The sequence below is a fragment of the Tenrec ecaudatus genome, chromosome 2 (genome assembly GCF_050624435.1).
Source record: "Tenrec ecaudatus isolate mTenEca1 chromosome 2, mTenEca1.hap1, whole genome shotgun sequence".
In the NCBI taxonomy this organism is placed as follows: domain Eukaryota; kingdom Metazoa; phylum Chordata; class Mammalia; order Afrosoricida; family Tenrecidae; genus Tenrec; species Tenrec ecaudatus.
In genome coordinates this window covers 125,686,644-125,698,347 of record NC_134531.1, presented here as the reverse complement: position 1 = coordinate 125,698,347, position 11,704 = coordinate 125,686,644, and the positions used below count along the sequence as shown (strand labels likewise).

Here is an 11,704-nt window from a genome sequence, read left to right as displayed (position 1 = left end):
GAACTCTGTCTAACACATGCACTAAAGACTACATAAGAGCCATATGCACCTGTGCCAACTTATCTACACATTCTACACTTGAATACACATTTAGGAAATAATCGTGCTTGTAACCCAGGTATTGTATGTGCATGTATCTGCTTGTCAAAATCAGACTCTCTATACAATGGTGATGATGCAGTAACCCACCAAAGCTCTGCGCTGGGCTTCCAGGGCTTGACCATCCTTTGGTCAATGTCAATTTTGCTTATCCTTTCTTCTCGTCTCTTATATTTATTGATTGATTGTTCTCACAATGTCTCAATCTCCCCCCCTTCCGAAAAGAATTTAATTCCTGTAACACGTCAACAGTGAGAGAGCTTTACTTGGCGGCTTTGGGCTTACAGGAACGTTGGTGAACAATCAGTCTGTCTGGCAGGAAGGTCCGCCCGCAAATACCACAAGGAACCAACTGGCTCTGGGCACTTGTCCAAGCAGCTTCGTTTAAAGCATCGAGATCATAGAAACCTTTGCCTGGAAAGTTAAAAAGAAAAAAGGAGAAGAAAAAGGTAAAAAGGATCAGTTTTCACTCTAGAGAACCGTGTTCTAGTTTTTATGGAAAATATTTTCAGGAAATACCTGTTGACTGAGACTTTTAAACAATCCTATCAGGTTTAGGGAAAAAAGAAAGTGCTGCTCTCTCTTTTTAGGGGTTTAGTGAAATTAGCCATGAACCCGAGGCTTTCCACTCCTTGGACTTTAAAAAGGGGAAACTGCTTTCTGTGTTATGATATGCATTCTTCACTGATTATTAACATCTTTGCTTACACATTATCTTGCAAATATAACTTTTGGCCTTCTTTCAGTTGACTCCAAATACAAGCTTACAAAGGGGGAAGGACGTGTATTTGTAGTTTCCTCTTCTGTTATTCTTCATTGGAATGTTTCTGGAGGCCAAAACTGACAGCTGAGAGTGAATTTAAGATGAATTATATCCTCAAATGTTATCAACTCTTTATGGGTATGGGCTGTGGTCATAAACGCAGAGATTCTTTAGGTAATTAAATTGAAGAATGCAAACAGGATAGTTCATCTGATGAAAAGAAATGTCCTTAAGAAAACAACAAAGAGAGCTGAGAGATTTATAATCTTCATTGGCAGAGCACAGGAAAAACACATATGGCTTTCTTTTAGAGAAACAGTGTGGGATTTAACTTTAATAAACCTTACGTAAGTTGAATGACTCTAGTACATTAAATTGACTATGTCTTGGAATTACCCAAAATAGGCCCCCCAAAACATAGCCAGGCGCTCACAAATATAGGCCTTAGGTTCTATCAGTGGTACAGCATATACTTCTTCATTAAACTCCAGGCAATTCTCATATGATTTCTATCTAGTGGTTGACATGATCATAGCAAGCTTTAGACATGTCTGATCTTAATGGTCTTTTTGTTACATGAGAAACTAAACTCTAGGGCAAACTAACAGTTCTCCATTCGATAAAACAAATGTCACTTTCTATATAGGATATGAATGTGTTTTTGTTTGCTTTGAAAGGTCTGTTGAAAAAGAATGACAGAGATGTTCTTTTTAGTCAAATGCATTGTTAATGCATATTCTTACTTTAGGATGCGTCATCCCTTTGTTAAAGGATTTTTTTTAATAGGACTTTGACTTCATAACTGGTATTGGATTGGGCATTTGAGGTAAATGATAACATGAATTTTCATTGCCTAAAAAAGAAGGGTGGCTTCAACAATAATTGTAGCAAGGAAACCAAAGGAAAATTCTGTGCAAAGGCTTTGTAAGGACTTGCCGACTCCATCTGGGGCAAAACAGCACACTGAATCTACCAGGGCTTTCAAATCGCCTATTTCTCCCATCTCTTCTAGACCCGTCATTATGCTCCAGTAGGGGTGTATGAAAAAGATCCAATAGAGAGAAATGTCTCTTTGACCCCAAGGGAAAATTTGGGGGCAGAGACTTTGACTGAGGTAAAATAGACTCTAGGCAAATGCAGTTATATCCACAGGTGAATTTTTTTTATTTTGTACTTTTTCTACCAGTACACAAAAGTGCTCCCCGTGACAAGTTTGAGGAATAGATGAGTCCCTACAACACATGAGCTTTATCATAGAAATCAAGGTTCCACTTCATGGGGTGCTTTCAAACCCCCCTGGGCCTGAATCTCTCACAGCAGTGCCTTCAACTAGTCAACTGTGTCTTTGAAGGTTATCTTCCTGCACTGCAAATCTATGGTGACCGACCGAAAACTGACGCATTAAAAGATCTTCCTCCTAAAACCAAGAATGGCTTCCTATACCAAGGGCCTCAGAGAAACAACTGAGGAAATGGCAAAAGTCTGACTTTGCACAGCAAAAAGCATTGGCTTCCCTACTTTATTCTCACACCATCAATGAGCGAGCACATGACTCTGATGAGCCCACACATCACAGTCTATAAAGCTCCCGTTTCAGTCAAGGTGCACAAGTGCTTTACAGCGAAATTAATTGGAAAAGTCTTTAAAAACCTCACAACCCTAGACATCTTATGTAAATCACCCTATTTCCTGTTACTTTTGTATTATTGAAATATCTCAGTACATTGCCGTAATTTCATAATAATAACCCTAGAATGTGCATGGAAGACATCTTTTTAAAAGAAGAGAGGTGGTGCTGGCCAGGAGAACCCTGGTGACTGCATATGGGTTACACATTAGTCTGTTACCTGCAAGATCAGCCCTGTGATCCCACCATCCACTCCATGGGGGAAAGATATGGCTTTCTGATCCTGTTTAGATTGACAGCCTGGGAAACCCCCAGGAGCGGGTCTTCCCTATCCTATTGGGTCACTATGAGTCAAAGTCGACTACATGGTAGTGACCATTTTGTGGTTTAGGAGGTACTATCCAATTCACCTCAGTCCCTCCCCCACCTTTTTTTCTAACACTTTTAACAATTGTAGTAGTTTTGAAAACCATTCCTGGTGGGCCCTGTAAACTAGTGCACCCTGTAAACATTTCAACACCAAGGAAGAATCATCTTTGAAAATATGACACTGAGTGTCCAGAAAGGTGTTTTAGGCTTCCATTTTTAAAAAGTACTTGTGTTTAAAATATATAAAAGTAACTTGTCTGTCCGTTTAGTGTATTGTGGTGGCTTGTGTGCTGTGGTGACGCTGGAAGCCAGGTCACCGGTGTTTCAAATGCCAGCAGGGTCGCCCAAAGTGAGCGGGCTTCAACAGAGCTACCAGAGTAAGAACCGGTAAGAAAGAAGACTTGACTGCCCACTTTGGAAGACAGGGCCTCTAAAATCATTATGCATAGCTTGAGAACATTGTCAGACACTGAAGGCCTATGGAATGGAAGTAGATCCTTGTTACAGATACTGCCCCAGGATGAGCCCCTAAGATCTGTAACTGAGGAGAGCTAATTTCTCAGAGTGGAATCGCCCAGGGGGAGGTGAGTCGGTGAAAGCATCTGGGGTGGACCTTTCATGATCTTCACTTGCCGATGTGGCACAAATCAAGATAAGGCGAACAGCTGCAAAAATCTGCAGATTACCAGAACTTTGAATGTGCAAAGTGTAAATTAGGAAAACTCAGAATCATCAAAAATTAAATGCATCAAGATTGATATCTTGGACATTAGTGAGCTGGAATTAACTCGTCTTGGCCATTTTGAATCAGAACATCATATCATTTGTTATGTCTGGAATACCACAATGAAGAAGAATGGTGTAACATTCATTGTCAAAAAAGACATTTCAAAATAAAACTAAAAGAACACGCAGTGTGGGAAAAGATTATATCTATCCACCACTTCAAGGATATCCAATCAATTAAACTATCATTCAAATTTGTGCACCAAGCACAAAATGGAAACAATCTACCAAGGACTTCAGTTGGAAATTGATTAAACATGTGATCAACATACGTTGAAAATCATTGGCAATTGGAATTCAAAAGTCAGAAACAAAGAGGATGGAACTGTTGCAAAATATGGATTGATGATAAAAAGGATGCTGGAGATTGCAGGATAGAGTTTTGCAAGGACCAAACAACTTGTTCATAACAAACTTTTGTTGTTTTTTCAACAACACAAAAGGGGACTACGCACATGGACTTCTCCAGATGGAATCCACAGAAATAAAATTGAATCATCTGTGGGAAACACAATGGAGAAGCCAATATAAGCAGCTGAAATCAGGTTGGAGCTGACTGTGGAGCAGGCTATTAATTGCTCATATGAAAGTTCAGGATAAAGCTGAAGAAAACTAAACCCCAGTCCATGAGAGTAGAAAATGGACCTCCATTCAGCCTATCCCACTTAAATTTGCAGAGCATCTCAAGAGCAGCTGCACTGAACACTAATGACAGAAGGCCTGATGAGCTGTGGGAGGATATCAAGACCATCATTCATGGGGCGGAAGTAAAAAGTCATTACAAAAAGTCAAGAAATAAAAGATTCAAGTGGATGTCAGAAGAGTCTCTAAAACTTGATCTTAATCATAGGGTAACTAAAGCAAATGGAAGAAATGAGTAAGCCAACGAGCTGAACAGAAAATCTCAAAGGGCAGCACGAGAAGACAAAGTATTATAATGAAATGTGCACAGACAAAATTAGAAAAGCAAAAAGGAAGAATTCATCCAGAATATCTTAAACTGAAATCACTCAAGAAAAATTAGCCTCAAGTTGCAACCTTGAAAATACTGAATGAAGCAGGAAGCATCGCGGGAAGATGGAAAGAATGCACGGAATCGCTGAACCGAAAAGAAACCGCTGGCATTCCACCATTTTAGGAAGTTCACAGTGCCCATTCTAAAGAAAGGTAGCCCAACAAAACGCTCGAACCATAGAACAATAGCACTGATATCACATGCGAGTAACATTTGGCTGAAGACCGTACAAAGATGGTTGCAGCTGTACATTGACAGGGAACTGCTAGAGGTTCAGGCTGAATTCAGAAGAGAACCAGTGAACGAGGATATCATTGTTGGTATCAGATGGATTTAGGACGAAAGCAGAAAATACCAGACAGAGGTTTTCTTGTGTTTTATTGATTATGCAAAGACAATTGACTTTAGATAATAAAGTCACAGTAAACTATAAAGAACCTTGAGGACAGGAATTCCAGAACACTTCAATGTGCTCGTGTGAAACTTGCACACGGCTCAAGGGCAGTTTTGTGAATGGAACAAGGGGATACTGTGTGGCTTAAAATTAGGAAAGGTATACAACACTATACATGCTCTCACGTGTATGTACATGCTCAACCTGTATACTGAACAAAACCTCAGAGAAGCTGGCTTATATGAGGAAGAATGTGGATCATGATTGGAAGGCTTTTTTTAAAAAAAGCAATCAGCAATATGCAGAGAACACAACCTTGCTTGCTGAAAGTGAGGAGGACTGAAAACACATGGGGATGAAGATCAAAGGTTGCTGCCTTCAGTATGGATTAGAACTCAGTGTAAAGACCAAAATCCTCACAGCTGAACCAATAAGTAAAATCATGATAAATGCAGAGAAGATTGCAGTTGTCAAGGGTTTTGTCTTCCTTGAATCCTCAATGTTCATGGAAGTAGCAGTCAAGATCAAAAGATGATTTGCGTTGTGCAAACCTGCTGCACAAGAACAATGAAGAACAAGGATGCTACTTTGAGCACTAAACTGAGGAGCCACGCCCTGATGTTCTCCATTGCATCATATGCCTGGCAGAGTTGGACAGTGGATAAAGAAGACTGGAGCGAAATCAGTGCATTTGAATTGTGGTGCTGGGGGAGAATGGCAAAAGGACCACGGACTGCTTGAAAGACAAGTAAATCTGTCGGAAGAAGTATGGCCAGGGAGTTAGTTCCTTGGAGGCAAGGCGAGCAAGGCCTCGTCTTTCAGACTTTGGGCATGCTGTCAGGAGAGACCTCTCCCTGGGAGGGACATTGTACTTGGTAAAGTGGAGGAGGAATGAAGAAGAGAGCGAGGCCCTGATGCGATGGGTTTGCACGGTGGCTGCCACAGTGGGCTCAGGCACAGGGATGGTTGTTAGCATGGCGATGGCGCAGCACCGTGTAGTGTGTCATTCTGTTGTTCATAGGTCGCTATGGGCCAGCACCTAGACGATGACACCTAACAGCAACGTTTGGAAGCTTTGAGTCCATTGCAGTGGGTCCTTCTGCTTGCACCACTTTGCCAGGACATAGTGACATTTCAGCTCAGCATCTGAAGACCACACTATGGACAATCGTCCCAGAATGTTTCTTCCCAGTTGCCTTCATGCGAAGGAGTAATGTTGCTACTTTCAGGGGTTTGAGCAATAAAGAAAGGCTACCTTTACATTTGTAACTGTAGAAAGAAAAGTCTTCCCTTATAAAGTGCTTCCCCGTCTCCTTTTCTTCAGGGACTTACCAGTAATGGTCCTGACTTCTGGCTTTTTAGGTTCTGGTCTCCTGAGCTCCTTGGGCAGCAAGTTGTTTTCATTGTGCCATTTTTTCAGACACTGTGGTTCATGGATGCTTATAGATTTTGTTCCATACTCACGACCACAAATGTAACAAACAATTGTTGGTGGACGCCTTATCATTGCTGGCTGTAGGTAATAAGAAATATCAATTAGATAAAGTTCAACTTTTAAATGAACTTTCTAAATTGAAATGCATTTTAGCTAGTTGGAAAATCAAGGTCCCTCTCTCTCTTTTTTTTTTAATCGAGTGTGATCAAGTGATTTTGAAGTATTTCTACCCAAGTGGTCCCCCCTCATTTCAGTGAGCCATTTGGCCTATCAGATCCTATTTATCTGAAAAAGTAGAAATTTGCCCACAATCAAATTTTGATACCTGTGAGTTAATTTTTTAAGTAAAATATGCTTTTAAAAGAAGAAAGGAAAGAGAGAAAACAATGACTAAATATCAATAGAGGGATTACTTGTATAACAAATTGAAAGATAAAAATAGAAAAGGGCATTCTAAACTAATTTCCATATAAAAATACAATTTTAGGGTTATATAGAAACAGAATTGGGGTTAATTAAATAAAAGATAAACAGCAAAGCTAAATTATCTTCTGAAAGTACAACAGGAATTTCAAACCAAAATACAAGCATGAATATTAGAGTTTACCCACCCGTATCAAAAATAGCAAAACTGGAGAATTGGCCTGTGCATTTAGACGTTTAGGTGGAAGAGACCAGCAATATTATCTGAATGATTAGGGGGGGGGTGGGGATACGGGTTGGGGAGGATGATAGGATATAAAGAAAAGCTCGCCAAAAATTTTCATATTAGTGTTGTCAAAAATGAATTTTGTTACACAACAATGCATCGGGCATGAATCCTCCTGTCAGTAATATCAGACTCTACTCTACCAGTATGGCTGAGATAAGAAGTAATAAATGTCCTTGGAGAGCTGATAAAATATACTGCTGTGCTTGCTCACAGGCCCACAAGGGGACAACTTTCTACTGCGAGCATCTGTGATTCTCTGCCTTCGTCCATCTGGAGTTGGCTCGACCCACAGGTAGAACTGCAGGAATACTAGTGAGTACGGGCTGGGGGCAGGGAGGAACCACACTCAATGCCATTGTTTCAATGCTGACTCCAAGAGAACCCCCATACGTTACAGAGCCTGTAACTGCGAGATTGCAGCCCAACACGCATGCAACCACTACACCGCCATGCCTGAATCCCCTCCATGAGCATATGTCCAAGCCCTCTTCAACCATAGACAGGGTTCACAGCCTCACTTTTACTAACAGCTTGACAAACAAAAGACGTGACAACATGGGGAAATCATCTGAAGTTCAGGTTTAGCCTGGCGGCAATGTAGCCAATGGGCTGGCAGGGGCGCACCTCGAGGGGAGCTTGAGCATTCGTGACACTAGGGATAAAGGAATGGCGGGTTCAGAGAACTTCAATAGTGTCTTCTGGGTGGCAGGGAAGATGATGTTGTCATTTACAGGAAGAGGGAAAAACCACAGTTGGGCCAGGAGAAAAAGTGGGCCCAGTTTGGGATTGTTACGTTTGACATACTAATAGAATTTAAATGTGAATCAGCTCTGCTCTAAAAGGAAACAGACTTGGAATTCAGCTCAAAATTTGTAAACTATTCACACAGAAAGCATGCGTAAAATATGAAAATTCCAAAAAAGGAAGTATACAGAAAGTCAAACAACGACTGTAACCCAAACTTGTCGCCGGCAAACCTACCCAACAAGGTAGAACGACCCCCTGGGCTTCCCAAGGCTGTGGACCCCTACTGAAGCCAGTCTGGCTCCGGCAAAGCGTCTGCTGGCTACGAACCACTGACCTGTAAAGGGGCTGGTGAGAGTTAACCACTGCACTACCGGGGCTCCTTATGTGGAGAGCACACAGAGAACCGCCCCTGGTCTATAATAAAGAGATTGGCCAGGGAAATTGCACCTAGAGGAAGGCGAGGCTTGTGCCTAGAAAACCAAACCAACAAACTCACTGACATGGAGTACATGCCAACTCATAGCCACCCGATGTCAGACAGGGTAGAACTACCCCCGGGGAATTTCCGAAACCGTAACTCCTTATGGGAGTAGGGGGCCTCATCTTTCTCCCGAGGGGCTGGCTGCTGGTTTCCAACTGCCGACCGTTACAGGCCAACTTGTAACCACGACACCACCAGGGTTCCTTGAATATTATGTAATGGAGAAAAACACACCTTGAAAGGTGGGAAGGGAACTGGAGCCATAAGCAGAGTTGAAGAAATGTCTGTTGTATGTTGTTTTTAGCAGAGAGGTGCCTCAGAGGTACATGGATGTATATCCATTTGTGCAGAGGAAGACTCTGGGCCCAAGAACAAAGGGTTAGTCCCTAGAGAAAGGACTCAGGGAAGGGAGGAGAAGATGGGGTCGGGGCCATAACAAGAAAGGGTAGCCTTTGAAGAAAAGGGGAGAAGAGAGAAATAGGGAAAGGTTGTTGTAGAGAAGCAAGGGATTCTTTTAAATAGAAGGAAACGTGATCTGAGAGGATGAAGAGATTAGAATTCTGGGCAGAAATGTGACAGCAATTCAACCGCGGATGTATATTTACTGGATAGTGCAAAAGGCCCAATTAAGTGACGCTGCACGAGATTTCATAGAACTGTATACCCTTTTTCACTGTTGTTTTGCCATGCTGTGTGGCATGAGACCAGGACCAAGTTAAATGAATGGCGCAATCTCCTTTGGGAAATAAAACATAGGTTATTTTGCTTTTTAAAGCAGGCGTATAGAGCCAGCCTCCTTCTCCCTGTGGCAGGACAAGGACTAGAGACACCTGCGGTGAAAAGACCGCAGAGTGATGCAAACAGAAAGAAACACATGGGAGGGAGCAGAAATCGTGGACTTTTTTTAATGAGAAAATTCTCTTTTAATACAAACCAAGCAAAATGGAGACTAAAGTTGCTCTTTAAGATGAGCCGGTCTTTTGAAAGCATGTTATGTGAGGCAAATCATTTTGCTCCCTTATTCCATTCTGAATCATGACACTAGACTCTTTTGATCAAAGGAAGTGGACAATGGCTCAACCCTCCTTTGCTTTAGCCACGTAGCTGCGTCTAACACCGGAAGAGCAGCTCTAAAGGTTTACGGAGAATCCAAGGCTTGGAGAAAGTGTGTTTTGTGTTTGTTTGTTTGTTTGTTTCTCTGTTAGCAATAAAATACATTGCAAGGCAGCCAGTGTTTCTCGGTACTCTTCACATGTTCTTTTACTTGAAAGATTAATTAAATACAGCTTTTTGTCATAAAATGAGAAGCCTGCCTTTTAATGTTGAGAATAATGAATTTATTAGAATTCCATATGGAAAATATGAACCAAATCCAACATTTAACCAAGCATATAAGCAAAATAAATGACATGGGTCACAAATGAAGACATGTATGTCACACTGTCAGAAAGTCCCCCTTCGTAGGAAAGGTTAGAGGAACGCAGGCAGACAAAGAGTCCAGAAAACATGCCCAGAATAACTAACGAGATGTGGGGGGAAATTAATACCATAAAAAGGCTAAGATGTTCTACATTATATTTCCCAAGGCTTGCCCGTACTCTATATTTGTTGTTGAACTACAGTTGAACCTGTAACATATTCCATATTCTGAGATTTGAACAACTTTCTCCTAAGCCGCGCTCCAAAGAAGTACAAATAATGCAGCCACAGCTAAAAAGAAAAATGCATCCCTATGGATCTGGACCAAGATAAGAGAGCAGCTTTCTCATTAATTTCATGATGGTCGGTCTGAAATGTCTAGAGAAAACTCAGTCCCCTCCAGCTTCATGGTGACTGTCACCAGACCAACTGCCAAGGTTTTGCCAGACTGCTTCTTGCTTCAGTGTTTTGAGCTAGCAGTGGATATTGGGGGAGAGAAGAGAACAGTTAGCAGAGACCATCGCTGCACGACAGGGCAGGGGGCTCCTCCGTTGGCTATGGTGATGTCCCCGAGTTGGCAGACCCATGCCATAAGAGAGTCAACAGGGAGAGTGGGAGACTGGGGACAGAGAAGCCAGGCTCTGTAGGACTTGTTTCCAGGAAGCGGACTCCAGGAAGGTGGCATCAAAAGAAGACAAGCAGGAAGTTGATGGGGTCAGGGAAGCCTCTGCAGAGCAGAGGATTCCTGGATCAACCATTTCAGATAACATTTTAGTGGTGCAGCATCATTTTATTTTTTAACATTTGGACAAAGGCCTTTAAAAAATGTTTATCGTGGAATCTACGTAAACAACTACAGGTGTGAACCAACTGCCCCTACACTCACAAATCGATTAGAGCTAATCACAATTTTGCTTTTGTTGCTAGCTTCCTGAGCAAGTCTAGACTGAATAGGGGCAGAGGCTCATGCACACTCCAGGGAAAGCTTTCGTATGTGGACATTTCTTTTAACTTACATCCACTAGCTTTTCATATGCTTTTAATCATTTTCCTGGCCACCATTGCAATTATTTTATTTTCCATGAAGCCTTTTCCTTTCCTTTTTTGCCAATGTCATTTCTCTGTCAGGAACCCCTCATGTCCAATCTCAGGCCGGGTCCATGCACCACAAAGTCTAAATGGACATTTAACAATTTTTTTCTAATAGACATAGGTGACTTCTTATCCATTCTTTCATTTTCACAGTTAAGAATGAAGCACAGTAAGTAATGGCGCCAGTAAAGCACAGGGGGAAAGATTATAAACCAAGAAAAGAGGAAAGTGTGGCCCTTAAGAGATGCATTAACAGACAGGCATGGACATATATTGTTCGAGAAAACTGAAATTAATCTACCTATTTTATATAGCATCACCTAACTCAGTTTATGACTGCGTAGCTCAGGTGAAAAAGAGACCACAGTGAGCTGCAACCCTCCTACTAGCTTATAGAAGAGAGCATAGCAATTGGATGGAGGGGAATGTTTTAAAAAAGATATTTTTAAAATATTTTTAAAAAGATATTTAAAACTAACATAGGCATGATTGTTAATAATTTCATAGAAGATTGGGAAAACTCATCATATCTAATACTAATCCCACTATTAATGCTAAAAGTACATTTTTAGTGCCAAATTATAGTTGGGCGATGGAATGTACTAGGGAGTTGAAAGAACACGATACAAGGATATAAATGATGTGGAGATTTGTTGTGAAACAGAAATTAATACTTATGGGGCACAGACCCCTTTGAAAATATGATGGGTGTGATGGCTGTCTTCCCAGAAAAAAAATCATGCATACAGAATTGAGGATATGATT

At 41.4% G+C, this 11,704-nt stretch overlaps 1 protein-coding gene across 1 annotated transcript; it reads right to left on the bottom strand.

Moving 5' to 3' along the window:
- Positions 1-361: 361 nt before the first annotated feature.
- On the bottom strand, positions 362-6,560 carry ZNF475 (zinc finger protein 475). Its single transcript, XM_075543092.1, has 2 exons — positions 6,386-6,560; positions 362-513 (listed from the first exon to the last, which is right to left on the bottom strand). The coding sequence occupies exons 1-2, from the start codon at positions 6,558-6,560 to the stop codon at positions 362-364; spliced, it is 327 nt and encodes a 108-aa protein (XP_075399207.1).
- Between the last annotated feature and the right edge of the window lie 5,144 nt (positions 6,561-11,704).

Coding starts and splice junctions, on each gene's coding strand:
- ZNF475 (XM_075543092.1), bottom strand. CDS start 6,560: ATGATAAGGCGTCCACCAACAATTGTTTGTTACATTTGTGGTCGTGAG. Junction 514..6,385: donor AGAAGTCAGGACCATTACTG/GTAAGTCCCTGA, acceptor TTAACTTTCCAG/GCAAAGGTTTCTATGATCTC.